The sequence below is a fragment of the Notamacropus eugenii genome, chromosome 1 (assembly GCF_028372415.1).
Source record: "Notamacropus eugenii isolate mMacEug1 chromosome 1, mMacEug1.pri_v2, whole genome shotgun sequence".
Classification (NCBI taxonomy): domain Eukaryota; kingdom Metazoa; phylum Chordata; class Mammalia; order Diprotodontia; family Macropodidae; genus Notamacropus; species Notamacropus eugenii.
The window spans coordinates 263,235,124-263,252,318 of record NC_092872.1 but is presented as its reverse complement, the minus strand read 5'-3'; the positions used below and the strand labels follow the sequence as shown (position 1 = coordinate 263,252,318).

Sequence of the window (17,195 nt, the reverse complement as noted above, 5' to 3'; positions counted from 1 at the left end):
AAAATCATTATTTATTAGTCCCATTTTATAGATGAAGGCATTAAGGCTAAAAGAGATTTGTTGTTTTTTATAGTTACACAACTAGAGAATCTAAGAGATGGGGTTCCAACTTCGGTGTCTCCTGAGTTCAGCAGCCTTTCCTAGCACTCCATAAACCTTGATCCCTTTAATGTTAACAAAAAACTTTACCTGTGCTCTCATGTGATTTTTAAGACAAATACGGGTTGAAAAGATTATAGCTATTATTGCCCCCATTTTGTAGATGAGGGCATTGAGGCTATGTCATGTTCTATGGCTGCCAGTAACTGTCAGAGGTGGAATATGAATCCATGTCTTCAATAGCTTCTATATTCTTTTAAGCGCAACCACATAGCTTTGAAGGACCACTAAGGATGGAGCAGGAAGAATACTGGAGCTTAACTATGAAAAGGGCTTTTTGAAAGTCAGGTGCTATAAGTGAGCATTGTCAGAAGGCAACCTTGGGAAGCGGGGTATTCAAATTTGTGTTTTTACATGCCAATGTACACTGGATGGGGCCCACCAATTGAGATTGGAGTTAGAAAAGTTTGCAAAGATTTGTATTAAAATGTTATCAAAAATCAGTCTACTTTCATTACTATAAACTTGCCTTTGGTATTTGATAGAGTAATACACAACTTTAGCTTTTTTTATTCCCTATGTCCAGGGGTTTTTAAGCCAAAATTTTCTTTTCTTACAACAGCTATAGATTGATAAAGAGATTTCAGACTTGTAGAGAGGACTTTTTTGTTTGTGCTATTTTAACCCCCTTTTTGATCTGCTGCACTCTCTAGATTCCCTAAATGGGTGATGATCCATTTATTAAGCAAATGCTTTTATGGACCTGTAAAAGCTAGAACTTCAGAAGATTAGGCTATAAAGAAGGGACCTGTGCATTGACTAATTGGCCCCATCACACTTATCACAGAAGGTGCAAGGTTAAAAACACTTCATCTGTAACTGTGAAATACTTCAACTATCATGGGCTGAACTTCTGAAACCAGCAGGGTGTTTGGCCACTGAAGCTTGGTTAGATTTCTATAGGTGACATAGTCTGTTAAAAGCTGGTCTATCAGAGAGTTAGTCCTCAATGATTATACACCTCTGTGAAGTCAAGACTGGGAACTTATGATAAGTAGGAAGTTAAAGAGATTAAGGAGTTACATATTTTTATATTGATCTATCAGTCCATTGATAGGCATTTATTCTGTCTACTGAATGTCAGACACTTTGGTTAGCAACAGGAAATAATATCAAAAGGCCTCCTGGTAGAATTATTTGTTTGATGTACATCTCTGGCAGATATGCTTGGGACATATAGTAGACACTTAATATGTACTTTAGATTGACTCTTTCCATTGAAAACCAAGATTGAAATTTTTATTAAGGCATCTCAACAAGCTAAATAAGTAGGTGATTATTGATATGCATGAAAACAGGTAGCATTCAAATGAACCTCCATCTTTTTTGGTGTTGGTGGGGATGGGGAGAAATAGAAGATTGTCCTCAGGAGTGTGAAAGAGGAACTGAGCCAACAGTTTTGAGAGACTTCTGCCAAATACAAGGTAGGTTGGAAAGCCATGTTTCTTAGAGTTGTAAACCTATCCCTACATGTCCTATGCTACTTGTTCAAATATTAGTGTACTTAAAGAACTGATCTAGCAGAAAACAAAGGCAATTGAGCAGGCATCCAAGAAGGGATTAGCTGGAGTTGAGGGGCCAGTCTAGTAGACTTGTGGCCCTCTGAATTCACTCATGACTTGGACAGGGTGGATTTGCTTCTTAGTGGACCCTCTTCTCACTGCAGCAAAGACCTCCTCTGGCTTCTCCCGCTTAATCAGGGGCTTTTTTGCAGGAGCTTTCATTCTCCACATGACGACAGGATGTCGGGGGCCTGTAGAACTTTGGATTCTGATGATCTTCGTAGAGGCAATATAGGACATTTTCACTGTGTGCACCACAGCATTCATCAAGTTCTTGGCAGCTTGGATTAGTGAGGTGACACTGTCCAACTGGAATGAGAAAGGTGGAAGTTATTTTGAGAAAGTCAGGATAAAGTTATAACATAAGCATAAAACATCTTCTAGAACTGTAGAATTACTTTTGATCTCTGTCTAATTGACTCTAGGAGTGACTAAGGTAACTATAAACTAATTTGTGATTTCTATTATATCATACATGCATGTGTGCACGTGTGTGTGTGTGTGTGTGTGTGCGCACTAGCTAGCTAGATTACTGATTGAGTGAGAAGGAGCAGGCAGAGAGATGCAACATGAGAGAGGGCCAGATTGGGAGTTAGGAAGAACTGTTTAATAAATAAGCTTTGCTGCTGACGTATACCAGCTGGGTCACCAGGGACATAACATTGGACCTCTCAGTGTTCTAGGCAGCTGTCTAAAACTATACATAAAAGATAAGTTGCTCATCTGTATTGAAAAAGGAAGTTTCTTCACTGGGAAACTCCTCTTAGATAAATGTCAAATAAAATGTATATGTTGTATATAAGTTATATGAGGATTGCACTCACACATATATGTGTATGTGTGTTTCTACACACATATGGGGAGGGAAGAAGATCTTGTTATTTAACTTTTCAGGTATTTATATATTTACATTTTATTTCCAGCTCTGTTTTACCTTTCCTGGGAGTAGATATCATGGCTAAGGTTTTCATCTCTGCCACTAACCTGTCCCACTAACAGAAGGTGATTTACACATAATGAAGTTTTAAAATGAGAGTAGCCTGACTCAGAACTCAACATTATCCACCCCCTAATACCATTCTTGTCGCTTCTGTATATACAAACCTAGGGCTATATCAAATAAGGTCCAACCACAAGCCAGATATTGAGACATCAAACATATCCAGTTTGCCCTCCTGGATTATCTAATATTTTTCTCAATATATTTGTGTAACAAAGAATTTGGGGGCTATTAAATCCATCAATTCCTTGATACTCATTTCTCTAGGTAACTAGTGAGATACTAGTTGCCAAATACAACAAGCTTTTTCATTCCATATCCTCCTCAATCTCCTTGTAGGAATGCTCCTTGTCAATAAACCCCTCCTTAATATTATTTTCTAATTTATCTTCCTTAGCCACACCCTCTGCTATTTGTCCTTATTCTCTGGCTGTTCTTTTTTTCACTTGCTTCCATTGTCTTCATTGTTTGTTCTCATGGCCTTCATGTGAGCATTCCCCAAGTCTCCAATCTCAACTCCCATTTCTTACCTCTCTACTTGCTCTTCCATGGCCAACTCTCTCAATCGTACTGCTTCCATAGTTACTTCTTTGAAGACCCTCTCTCCAGAATATATGCAATCCTGTGCTTTCTCTCCTTATGTTACCAAACTTTGACACATTTCTGCTGGGCCCCTTCAGTTGACTGTGTTGCTATCACATTAATTTTTACATATTCATAAAGGAACAAATATTCTTCCCTGATCATTTTAATTGATAATAATGCCATTCTCTAAGAAGCAAAGCTTGAGATTGCTCTACTCCATTCACCACACCAAATTGCTAGTTCCTGTCAATTCTACCTTGATGTTTCTTTATTTCTTCTCTCTATATCCACTGTCACCACATTACTACCATGTAAATCTACTACTCAAAAATGTTCTTTGCTCCACATTGCTTATTAAAGAAACAAATAATAACATGCTCCTCCCCAAAAACTTCAAACCCTCTCATGTGAGACCTGGTGACAACATACTTTTTTATTCTTATTTTACTCCATTCACCTTGTTCTCTGAACTCATCAATTTCTACCTGTCCTATCCTATCAATTAATCATTAAAGAATCATTGATTGAACAACTACTGGACTAGAACTTGTAGATATAAATATAAAGAATTGGAAAATCACTTTGATCACTGAGTTTATAGTCTATCTTTATGAATCCCATCCTCCATGTATAAAATGGCATTGTGCTCCTGTCCTGATTCACAATCAACACAATCTATTAAAACTAACCTTCCTACAAGCCACAAGTTAGATATCACTCTCATGAAACATACTCTAATAACTCTGGGTAGAATCACAGAATATTACAGTTGGGAGGATTCAAAGAGAATATTTAATCAAACTTAAACCAAATCAAGAACCCCCTTAATGAACTATCACTTATTCAACACTTATACAATGTAAACATGTAAACACATTCTAAAAGAAACCCACAAACTCTTAACTACTAAGGAAGCCAAAAAATTGATCTTATGTTTTAAAGGGGAAACAAAAATTTGTTTGTGGTGACCAGGGAGAGGGCATTTTGCTTTGAAGATTTAGAAGGATGTTGAATTGTGGCACAGGAAAGAAGTTTGTGAGAATCATAATTTTTTCTTATAAATAATGATTGAATACATAGGTGGCTGACTATTCAGCAATACATCCATTTTTCATGGATATCCTGCATACGTTGTACCCTCAAATAATTTGATGAATACTTCATCTCTATTTTTATTCAAGTCAATAAAGAAACAAACCAACAAAGTGATAAACAACTCAGGGTCGAGCATGGATGCCTTGTAGCACTCCACAAAAGACCTCCATTCACATTGCCATTGAATCATCTGAGTCTAACCCCTCAAAGAGTTCAAACTCATATAAATGCTAGTCAATATCTCTCTCCTTGTCTAAAAGAACAGAATGAGAGAACTGTGCTAGAGAGTTAACCTTTTCTGTAGTACTCACCTGTCCTGGTAGTCTAGGAACTTTGTCCAAAAGAAAAATGACATTAGTTTATCATGAACTGACCTTGGCAGAAGCAATGTGATTCTTTACAATCAATTAATTATCATTTTCCCAGATTTTCAATAACTGTATCTTCAATTATTCCTGAATTCTTTGAAAAAACAAAATCAAGCTTATTGCTCACAGTTTACAGACTACATTATGTCCTTTTAGAAATTTGAGATGGAGGGGGCGGAGCCAAGATGGCGAACTAGAAAGACGCACATACACATAGCTCCGAACACACAAACCACAGAACGGCTAGAGGGGACCAAGCCAGGGCGAATTCTGCACCCAGAGACCACGGAGTATTGGAGCGAGGGAGATTTCTGCTCCGGAGAGACCTGCGGACCTCTCGCAGGAAGTCCTTCGCGCCGCGGACTGGGCGCCAGGACGGGGAGCGGAGTACGGCCCTGCCGCGGCCGCGACACTGAGGGGAGGAGATCCAAGAGGGCTACGGGGACGGGATCTCCAGCGGCCACGCGGGTCCCCCCACCCACAGAGGGACCTGCAAACCTCTCGCAAAAGGTCCGTCGCGCTGCAGACGCGGCGCCCAGCCCGGACCTGCGGCGGCGGCGGCGGTGGCCGCGGATCCGAAAGGCACAGATCTGAGAGGGCTTGGGAGGAGGGATCTTCAGCGGCAACACGGGCCCCCCCACTAACAGGTGACTCACGGGGGCGGGTGAGAGAGTCTCTTTGGCGGGTTGAGAGGGGAGTGGGGTGCCCCCAAGGCTCGGGCCCCCCCAGGAGGTGGGGGCTGAGAGGTGGCTACGGACGGGGGCTCCCCAAATGGGCAGGAGCCTGGATCCACTGTGGAAGGTCTGTGCATAAACCCCCAGAGGGAACTATGCCTGAGAGGAGGCCCTGCCCCTGACCACCTGAACTTAATTCTCACACTGAAAAGCAGCCCTGCCCCCGCCAAAAATCCTAAGGTGGGAAGCAGCATTTGAATCTCAGTCCCCAAACGCTGGCTGGGAGGACCAGGAGGCGAGGTGGGTGTGAGGAGAATATTCAGAGGTCAGGCCACTGGTTGGAGAAAATGCCAAGAAAAGGGAAAAGAAATAAAACTATTCAAGAGTACTTTACCAGAGAAAAGACACTTCCTCCCTTCCTTTCTGATGGGGAGGAACAATGCTTGCCATCAGGCAAAGACACAGAAATCGAGGATTCTGTGTCCCAGCCCACCCAATGGGCTCGGTCCATGGAAGAGCTCAAGAGGAATTTTGAAAATCAAGTTAGAGAGGGGGCGGAAAGACTGGGAAGGGAAATGAGAGGGATGAGGGAGAAGCATGAAAAGCAGATCAGCTCCCTGCTAAAGGAGAATCAAAAAAATCTTGAAGAAATTGGCACCTTGAGAACTAGCCTAACTCAGCTGGCCAGGGAGGTGCAAGGGGCCAATGAGAAGAATGCTTTCAAAAGCAGAATTAACCAAATGGAAAAGGAGATTCAAAAGCTCACTGAAGAAAATAGATCTTTCAAATCTGGAATGGTACGGATGGACGCTAAGGACTTTTCGAGAAAGACAGATATCTCAGAACATACCGCACAGATTCGAAAAATGGAATATAATGTGAAATATCTTATTGGAAAAACAACTGACCTGGAAAATACAATCAGGAGAGACAATGTAAAAATTCTGGGACTACCTGAAAACCATGATCAAAAGAAGAGCCTAGACATCATCTTCCATGAAATTATCAAGGAAAACTGCCCTGAGATTCTAGAACCAGAAGGCAAAATAAATATTCAAGGAATCTGCAGAACACCGCATGAAAGAGATCCAAAAAGAGAAACTCCTAGGAGCATTGTGGCCAAATTCCAGAATTCCCAGGTGAAAGAGAAAATATTGCAAGCAGCTAGAAAGAAACAATTCAAGTATTGTGGAAATACAATCAGGATAGCACAAGATCTGGCACCCTCTACACTAAGGGATAGAAGGGAATGGAATAGGATATTCCAGAAGTCAAAGGAACTAGGACTGAAGCCAAGAATCACCTACCCAGCAAAACTGAGTATAATACTTCAGGAGAAAAAATGGTCTTTCAATGAAATAGAAGACTTTCAAATTTTCCTGATGAAAAGACCAGAGCTGGAAAGAAAATTTGACTTTCTAACACAAGAATGAAGAGAACCATGAAAAGGCGAACAGCAAAGAGAAGTCATAAGGGACTTACTAAAGTTGAACTGTTTACATTCCTACATGGAAAGACAATATTTGTAACTCTTGAAACATTTCAGTATCTGGGTACTGGGTGGGAGTACAAACACACACATGCACACACGCACACATACATAGAGACAGAGCGCACAGAGTGAATTGAAGAGGATGGGATCATATCTTTAAAAAAAAATGAAATCAAGCAGTGAGAGAGAAATATTGGGAGGAGAAAGGGAGAAGTTATATGGGGCAAATTATCTCTCATAAAAGAGGCAAGCAAAAGACTTATTAGTGGTAGGATAAAGAGGGGAGGCAAGAGAAAAACATGAGGTCTACTCTCATCACATTCCACTAAAGGAAAGAATATAATGCACACTCATTTTGATAGGAAAACCTATCTCATTATTCAGGAGAGTAGGGGACAGGGGCACAGGCAGGGTGGCGGGGAGGATGGAGGGGAGGGCATGGGGAGGAGAATGCAATACCAGGTCGACAGTCATGGGGAGGGAAAGGACCATAAGAAAATAGAAGTAAAGGGGGACAGGATAGGATGGAGGGAAATATAATTAGTCCTATACAACACAACTAGTATGGAAATTATTTGCAAAACTAAACAGATATGGCCTATATTGAATTGCCTGTCTTTCAAGGGGAAGGGGTGGAAAGGGAGGGAGCTAAGGAGGTTAGAACTCAAAGTGTTAGGACCAAATGTAAGGTTCTTACCACTGGGTAACAAGAAATACAGGTTAAGGGGTCAAGAAAGCTATCTGGTCCTACAAGACAAAAGAGAAGACGGAGACAAGGGCAGGGAGGGAGGATAGAGGAGAGAGCAGATAGGTCACAGGGGCAATTAGAAAGCTCGGGTTTGGGGGGGGGGAGGGGATAAAAGGGGAGAAAATTTGTAACCCAAAATTGTGTGAAAATAAATGTAAAAAATTAATAAAAAAAAAAAAGAAATTTGAGATGGCATTTGTCTTTCTTCTAGTATGTGGTATTTCTTCTTTTCCCAAGATATTTGGTTGTTATCTCAGCAGTTCATCTGAAGGTTGGATTTGAACCACTCAAGTGTTCCACAGACCTTGCTATTATCTATCATCCTCCTAACAATCTTGGGGGCTCAGTTATCTATTAATCATTATTTCCAAAGTTATGTCTAATTCCTTGGACTTTACTAGCCTATTTTTATATCACCTATTCATTTTCTAATCTGTATTTTAGTAATGACATTTTATTTTCATATATGGTATTATACATTTTATTTCTATGTCTTAGCATATATGAATAAATTTCCACTCTCATTTGGCATATGGACTGCCATCTTTTATATATGTCTCCCCAGAGCCCAGCAGTTTCTTACATGTGGCATGTGCTTAATATCTACTGAGCAGAACTGAGCTAAAAAATATCTTATAGACAAATAAATAACCAAAGCATCACAAAATGACAAAATTGGGAAGTTGTAAAGTACCTCAATAGCTATCCAACCCTATAACATGACTGGGGAATGTCATCCAGCATTTCTGGTTGAAAACCTCCAAGGAGGTAGAATGTATCAGAGTGTTGCTTTCCATTTGTATATAGCTCTATTTTTTTATGATAGAAGCAGCCAAGTGACACAATGGATAGAGCACCAGGCCTGGACTCAGGAAGACACATTTTCCTGAATTCAGATCTGTCCTCAGACACTTACACTTACTAGGCGTGTTACTCTAGTAAAGTCACTTCACCATGTTTGCCTCAATTTCCTCATGTGTAAATAATTTGGAGAATAAAATTTCAAACCACTCCAATAACTATGTTAAGAAAACCCCAAATATGGTCACAAACATTTGGACACAACTGCAAAGTGGAAGAACAACCAACTATTTATGATAATTTAATGACAAACTGATTCAACATTTACTAAACATCTGCTATACTTCAATGCAGCAAGATATAGTGGAATAAGAACTGGTCTTAAAGATAAATAGTCTTATGTTTTGATCCTGCCTCTGACATGACTCTGGGCAAGTTTCTTCATATCTCAGCAGCCACTCTCTAACACTCTAAGTGGAAGGGAAGTTGCCAAACTTCATTGGTAGAATAAGGTTTCTCACCATTGATATCCTGATACCAGTACAATCTCTGTTCCAGTCCATTGTCCCATTCCTCTCTACCTGTGTGTAATACTGTGAATCATTTGGAGGCACTGCAGAATTTAGTTAAAACTTTGTCCTTCATCTCATGGAAATTATAATTGAATGAAGGCAGGTAAAGTGGCTTAGTCTAGGATATAAAGAATGGTTTTCAGAGCAGGTTCAAGTTCCATCTACTATGTGTCCTGGGGGTGTGATCTTAGAAAATTCCCTTGATTTCTGAAAGAACCCAAGGAAACTCTCTGATTTTTCTATATAAATGAATTCACAGTATTGGTGCCATCCCCTAATGAGATGAGACATATATATATATATGCATATATTCACACACAATCACATGTATACACAGACACATATACATATATGTATGTATATGTATAATTTAGCTAATCACTAGATTAAAAAAATTTCTAAGAGTTAATGGGGAAGAAATTAGGCTCTTTCATACCTATAATAATTTTTTATCAAAAATGTTTATTGAATAAATATATTTGGAGTTAGAAATAACCATTATATTAAGCTCTATACCTCTAGAATGTTAGAATTGGAAGGAACAAAGAGAGTATAATTTTGTCACTTGTAAAATGAGGAGACTTAGTTCTTGAGGGAACAACTGATTTGGCTAAGCTCATGCAGAGTATAGTGGAATTACTATTTGAGCCAATGGCTCTAAACTAATTTACTACTCTCATATTAAGGAATACAAAGTGAAATTGAGTTTTAGAGAAGTGAAATTACTTGCCTAGTTGTCCAATGGTTAATTACTAGAAGACCTTGAACTTGGCCTCTTGTGTTCTGATTCGTTGTCTTTCCAATACATATTGTACACCAACCTCCCCTCCCCCAGCTTATTTTCCAAACATTTTTATAATCTGTTTTCCAATTTTTTTAATTTCTTAGAAAAAATTCAATATATAGTTTGATTCAAGTGTGTTGTGAAGATTCTAACCAGACCCTGACCATTATTCCCATCACCTCCTGCTTTCCAAGTACTTGAAGGCTGATACAGAACTAGGATGTTGCTTTTACCTCCTAAAAACCAGCAGCTCTTTTTAAAGCAAGTGTTACACTTATTTACTGTTTGAACTAGAACACCACAGGCAGAAACGCTAATTCAAAAGGACAGATGCTGCAAAAATAAAAGAAAAGGAGAACTGGGATTTTGTTATTCACTTGAACTTGTGGAATTTATCTATAGGGCATCTCTGGTTTTACTGTTGATGTCTGGGAGGTGAATCTTGAAATTTTTCTCATTTATCCCCTTACCTGTGTTAGCAGAATGAAAGCATCCCCAGTCTGCCTATTATAATGCTTATTGTTTATTACCTAATTCTTCTCATTCTCCATGTACCACATTCAATTCAAGTCTATTCAACCAACTTTTTTTTTTCAGATGGTTGATCATGAGTACTTCCTTCCAGAAGGAATTCAAATCCTTAAAGGCAGTATCTTTAGGCTTCATGTCTTTGTGACTTCTTTTGGAATAAACTGGGATTCACCAAAATGAGGATTATCTCTCAACAAACTACAAGGGTTTTAACTTTGGGTGGGGAAGCAAAATAACAGGTTAAAACTATAAGTTTGAATGTCTATAAGGATTTTTTTAGACAAAAATAAAAGTACTCTATTTTGAGGGAGTTATTTCCCTAGGCATTCTAAGGACCCACACAGAGAGGACAATTTTATTACTTTTGGAGTCCTCTATATCTTTTTTATAATTTTTATATTTTCTCTGCTGTGTGATGACTATCCTGAGTCAGAGTAGAGTCTTCAAACTGAATTCTGATGAAATTGTCTTGAGGCTTTGCAAAAGTTCTAGAAAGTATCTTTGAGGTCATAGTGTGTGACCATTGAAAATTGAAGCAGTGTTCACTATTAGCAAGGTTGGTCTTTTCAAGGACAGATCATAGAAAAGTCAATTTAGGTACCATATGTCTAAAATTAAAACACATCCATTCTTTTTATTGCTCTAATGAAGCAGGAATTCAAGAAAGGGAAAGTGACATTAACTTTCACTTGCAATCACTCCATTAACCAATGTTATCTTTTTTCAAGAAATGTGATTTCTTTTTTTGCAAAGAAATATTTAGAGTATGCAATCAAGAGTATCTGTTACAGAAAAACAAAACTGTATCAGTAGTCAAAATCAAAATAAGTATTTAGTCAGTTTTTCTAATGTACTGTATCTATAAGAGGTCATACCAGAGCAAATGCATTTCCTTCCATAACTGTGTAACATCACTTGCAGAAAGACATGTCTCCCTACTAGATAAAGACCATACTTTGGAGTGAAGAAATCTAATTCTGCATCCTCTTTTCTAAGGGGCTTACAGATCATAAAAGACCGAGCAAGTAATTTAATTTCATGCTATCCCTAAATAACTCTTTAAGTTGCTAAGTTTCATAACAACTGCTGATCTTAATTGATAGAGGTAGATACATCATTGTAAGGGTCATGCACTGATGAAAACATAGTGACCTCAATACATCTCAAAAATAAAGAAAACTAGACTAGTAGATCAGGAAGATTCTATAGAGTAGGAGTCCTTAAACTTTTTGGATGTCTGATATAGTCTTTTAGTAATCTGGTAATGTCTATGAACCTCTTCTCAGAATAACTTTTAAATATATGAAATAAAATGCATAGTATTATTAAGGGGACCAATATTATTGAAATGGAGTCTTTAAAATATTAAAAACAGAACAAAATGATGGACTCCAGGTTAAGGGCTCTTGCTATTGACATGATCACTTTCATTTCAACACAATATCTGTCAAAGACAGGAGCTATTCTTATGGACAAGACATGAACTAGATGACAGTACAACTTGATGGATTTGCTGGTGCTTTATTAACTGGGATCAAAGCATCATCTTTAGTGGATGAATGTATTCAAGCAGGGAGATTTCTAGCACGACAGCCCAAGAATTTGTGAATTGTTCTGGTTTGAGGTAGGAATGATTATTTTTTCAATGCGTTATAAGGAAGCTTTGGTGTAAGGTGAATTTTTCCATTGTAGAAAAACAATTTTATGTTGTTTATTCCATTTCCTGGTTATTAATATCATTCCCAAGCAATAAGAGGTCATGGGAGCTGCCCAAAAGTTCTAGGAACTTGTCCACAGCCTTATAGCCACTCATGTAGCAATATCTTAATCATTTGAGGAAATGTGAGGTTTTGTTTTGTTCATTTTTACATTGTCACCTAAGTCTTCACACCTTAGATTCAAGAAGTTTGGCTCCGTTTTCTGTGATTTGTGCTGTCAGTGTTTAGGTGGTCACCCACTGTGTTATCAGCAATATTCATTGGCATTTTCCTAGTATGTTTACTGTACCTGTTTTTAGTTAGAGATTCTCATCTAAGCTACGGAAACTTGGAGTGAAGAAAAGCAGTCAGCTGAGGTTACATGCCTAGGGCAGTGGTCTAGCTGTCTGCTTCCTGGGCAAGAAATCTAATTAGCTACATTATGTGCCATGTCTGAAATCTTTGAGAAGGTAAAACAAAACAAAAGGATTCACAAACCAGTAAACCTTAGGAATCATTTTTTTTTTTTTGGCTAGAGAAATAGGGCTCTGCATGTGGCACCAAGGATGTCTTTTTGTTTTGTTTTGTTTTGTTTTTTTGCAAAACCTTCAAAGATTTTAAGAGCCTTACACTCCTTGACAACAGGACCCTTCTAAACATATGTATGGGTGAAGGATCATGCAGATTTGCTGAATAAAGGCTAGTAACATCCAACGAAGTAGGAATACATTTGGGACTGGATAAGACAGAGCAAAAGAATATGAAAGTATGCAAAAATTATAATATATGCATAGAGCTTTTAAACCTTACAGTATTATATAAAAATATTGTTGTCATTTTTGATATTAAGTGCAGCATGCCTGAGGCTTGAAACTTTTCTGTTTTACCCCTTGTTCCCTATGGGCTTTGGGTGCTAAGAACAAGTTGCAGTCATTTTTCGAGGCAATGAACCTTCACTAGTGGTAGTCTTAAATGAAGCTAGTCAAGGAAGTATGATAGCAATGAAGAGAATTAAAGCTTATCTCTTAGTCTCCTTCTTCTGCCCTCCCCCCAATCCTTGCCACCCTTCCCCCCCTCCCCCACTCCAAGATTCTCAGCTTTCTTTCTGGAGAAGTTAGCAATATTAGCATGTGATTTACACCACACTCAATAAAGGAGGTTAATTTTAACATTACCAAGTTCAGGAGAATGCATAGGGGCAACAGGAAAAGAATTCTCATTTTTTTTTAGTCATTTTGATGAGGGATATGATTCACCCTGGACCCCTAAAAGGACCCCAAAACCACTGAACTAAGTCTGGACTTTGCCTGAGGCACTTATCCCATCCCAGCATAATCCTTTTGTTGTGGCCCACAATGTTGGGCCCCAGCCCCACTCCTTCATTCCATCTGGATGCTTTCTCTGTTACTTCCCAGTCACTCTAGACTGCTTGACCACTCCTAGATGACAGGCAGACCTTCCCACAATCTTTCTGTATGAAAGGTCCATCTGGCCTCCATTAAAGTGCACAACGTTCCTTAAGAATCTAGCCTACTTGTATTTAGCATACAAATGCTCAGATTCTTAAAATCTGACCCATAGTGCAGACTCACTAAGAATCTCATATTCCCCCACTGGAGTTTTAATAAACCTTATTTCTGAAAAAAGGCTTGAGTCAAATTCTTTCAAGAAAGAACACATGCCATTCACCCTTGAATTTTGAGGTTCCCAGTACCCCTAGACCATAACAATTTGATGATAAGGAAGAAGATAAAGGTTTTGATAGTGTGATTTCTTAAGAGAAAGTTTTAGACCACTGTCTTCTCTGCTCCAGGAGGTAGACAATTAGAATACAGTACCAGATTTTGTGTATTTTCTTCAGTGTAGCAGAAGGTAATTAGAATGGGGTTCTACCTTTGTAGTGAAGGTCACATACCACAGCATTTGCTGCCACTCAAATACAAATGTCTGCCAGTTATGTTTTATGCCCCCCTCTCCTTATTTCTAATTCAGTTAAACTGCTTACTAAGAGAATAGCCCTTTGAGGCTTAATTAGCAATTAGGAAGGAAGAATAATGACTAATAACCCAGAAGTCTAAACCAAAGATTAAATAAATTATCTCCCTATGCTATATAAGGAGTAGGATGGTGAGTCATCCTGGTCACTCACAGCAAAGTACACACACATACATACACACACACATTTTTGCTCCACCCTTCTCATAACAGGAAAATAATTGTTTGAGTAGAGTAGAATTATCCCATAATATAATTCTTTATCCCATCCTTTGAAATGTAGCACTATTCTTCAACAACCAGTTAGTTAGGAAGTTTGATTTTGATTCAGAAAACATAGATTATAATTCTGTCTTTACTATAGGCTAGCAGTATGACCTCAAACAAGTCACAACCTCATATGCTTCAATTTCTTGACCTGTATATGGTAGTATTGAACTTACTAAATGAACCAAGCATTTTAATAAAAGTTGGAAATCTAAAATTCTTATGTGTTAACATTAGATTAGAAAAAAATCATGATTTAAATATGACTTCGAATAGGTATATATTATTCCACAGGAATTGAATAAAATGAGAGAGGGAAGTAGGACATGGAATATTACATGAGGTACATGATAGAATTACAATATAAGTATGTGTGGATATGAGAGTGGAGGTACCTGGATTGAAAGCAAAGTTATGATAGGAGCATATGACAATACTTTGGAGGAAATATATTCTGGGTAACACGTAACTAACATGAAATTTAGTCATGAAATGTTCAAAATGTATAGGCAGTTAGGTGATGAAGTGGATAGAGCACCAGACTTTGAGTCAGGAGATCTGAATTCAAATCTATTCTCAGATACTTGTTGGCTATGTCACCCTGAGCAAGTCACTTAACCTTTACTTGCCTCAGTTCTTCTTTGATAAAATGAAGACAAACTGGAGAAGAAAATAGAAAACCACTCCTGTATTTTTTTCCCATGAAATCCTCATGGACAAAGTCCATGAAGTCATGTAGAGTCAGATAGTACTGAATGACTAAACAACAACATAATCGTAATGAGAGATTGCAGTTAACTAAACATCTACCGGAGCTCCCTCACTTCCTTCTAAAAGCAGAACTCCTGTGAGAATTGTGGTTTGCCATAATGACAATCTCATATTTCAAGACTTGGAAGATGAGGCAAATAGAAGCCCCAAGCCACTTGGTTGGCACCCATGATTATTCCAAACTTTTTTGAACTCATTACTTCCCTTTCCTTCTCTTGTCAGTCTCCTTTTATATAGTGCTTTTTGTTCTTCCATTAGAATTTAAATTTTGAGAGCAAGGATTTCTTGCTTTTTGCTTGAATTTATATTCTCGATGCTTTAGTGCAGTGTTCAGAAAACACTGAATGCTTAATAAATGCTATATTTATCTATCCATCTACCATCAGACAAACCATATCTTCTGGACTGGCAGTACATAAGAATCTCAGACAATCTGTGAGGATTTGGGCCATGATAAGCCAAGCAGTTTTATCAGTTCAAGATGGTGATGATGGTAATGATGTCATCACCATCATCTCTCAATGTTTGTATTGCCTGGACTTGGTAGTCTATATATGTTACTCTCATGCTGCTCATATAAATTTCCAAATTTTCAATAATCACTTAAACATTTAATACTCTACAAAAATTATGAGTAAGGAACTGGTCTAACATCATGGAAACATACTGGAAATTGACTGTGTTAATTATACCCTAAAAACAAGCCAAAGAAAAGATTAAAAACAGCAATAACAATCTTTCTCTCTTTCTCTCTCACTCACTCATTCACACACACACACACACACACACACACATACACACCATTAAAGATGAGATGTTATGATAAAAACAAATGTGATCTTGGAAAGAAAGATTTGGACATATGGCCATCACCAAAAACTGTTAAAAAAATTAGGTAGCATTTTCCTTTTGGAAAATAATAGACTGCTTAGGCATCATGACAATTCTCATAAAGTTTAAATAAGCACTTGCACTTAGGAAATGTTGGGGAAATATTTAACTTTTAAATTCACATTTTCCCAAAATGAAGTAAAGCCAATTAAAGACAACCCATTTTAGCTATTAGTTCTGGGAGAAATGCAGCATTCACTTTCATTTCTTAATACTTTATATGATGAAAGACAGTCTTACTAATTCACTTCTCTTTCCAAAAATTTTTTTAAAAAGCTATTTTTTTCCTTTTGATTTTTATGTTTGAACAAGAACTACATGAGTGATCTTGAGGATCTGAGTTCATTTTCCAGCTGCAACCTTTAAGCACTGGATATACTCCAATTGGACAGAGATCCCAGGGATAGAGTAGTACACACAGGTCATAACCCATATATGCCTGGCCAATACTATTTTGGCTTCCAACCTCTCTTAATTAACCATTAAGAATTCATGCACTACACTTTTCATTTTTTTTTAAGATCTTGATCCAATGTTCTTTTATCCAAGATCTTTTATCCAATGTTATCTTTCACTAAAGCCAATGATCATTTCATCTTTTTTTTTTTCACTTGTATGTTTCTCTAAAGTCATCATTTATACTGTTTTCTCTATATCATCCTTTGTTGATGTTTTATCCTGATCACACCCACTATGACCCTTTGGCTCACCAGTCCCTCCTGTCTGTATATTCTAGCAGCAATTACTCTAATTCAATCAACAAGTAGCTGGGTAAGCATGAAAAAAAAGACCACATCTTTAATCCTTTACCCTTTTCTGTAAAATACAGAAAATAACAACTACAATATATACTTCAGAAATTTCTCATAGAGAAAATATTTTGTCAACCTTAATTCACCATAAATTTTATCATTATATTAATACCTTTTCATTATTGATGATGTTCAGTTATAAAGGATTCTGGTACAAGTTTCTTTTACCATTTCTTTTTGTGTGTTATGTGTTGTGGACCATTGTGCAGGCAGATAAAATACATACTTTCTTTAACCAAATTAAAAAAAAAACAAGAACTGGTACCTTGATTCATCTTCTTTAGGCACACTGAACACCTCTCCAGAACAATTCTAGCAACAAATATATACAATTATATGTATCCCTTCCTTTTTCTACATATTTTTTTCTTTCACTGTCTCTATATTTTGA

The 17,195-nt window shown here is 37.7% G+C and overlaps 1 protein-coding gene across 3 annotated transcripts in view; it reads right to left on the bottom strand.

The window, feature by feature from the left end:
• Positions 1 to 205: 205 nt before the first annotated feature.
• The window catches only part of CTNNA3 (catenin alpha 3), a 1,968,199-nt gene continuing 1,951,209 nt past the window's right edge, over positions 206 to 17,195 (bottom strand). For all 3 annotated transcript variants that reach the window (XM_072628814.1, XM_072628812.1, XM_072628815.1), the window contains one exon: positions 206 to 2,030. In XM_072628814.1, coding sequence (XP_072484915.1) covers positions 1,743 to 2,030 — 288 coding nt within the window. In that variant the 3' untranslated portion in view covers positions 206 to 1,742. The remainder of the gene's footprint in view (positions 2,031 to 17,195) is intronic.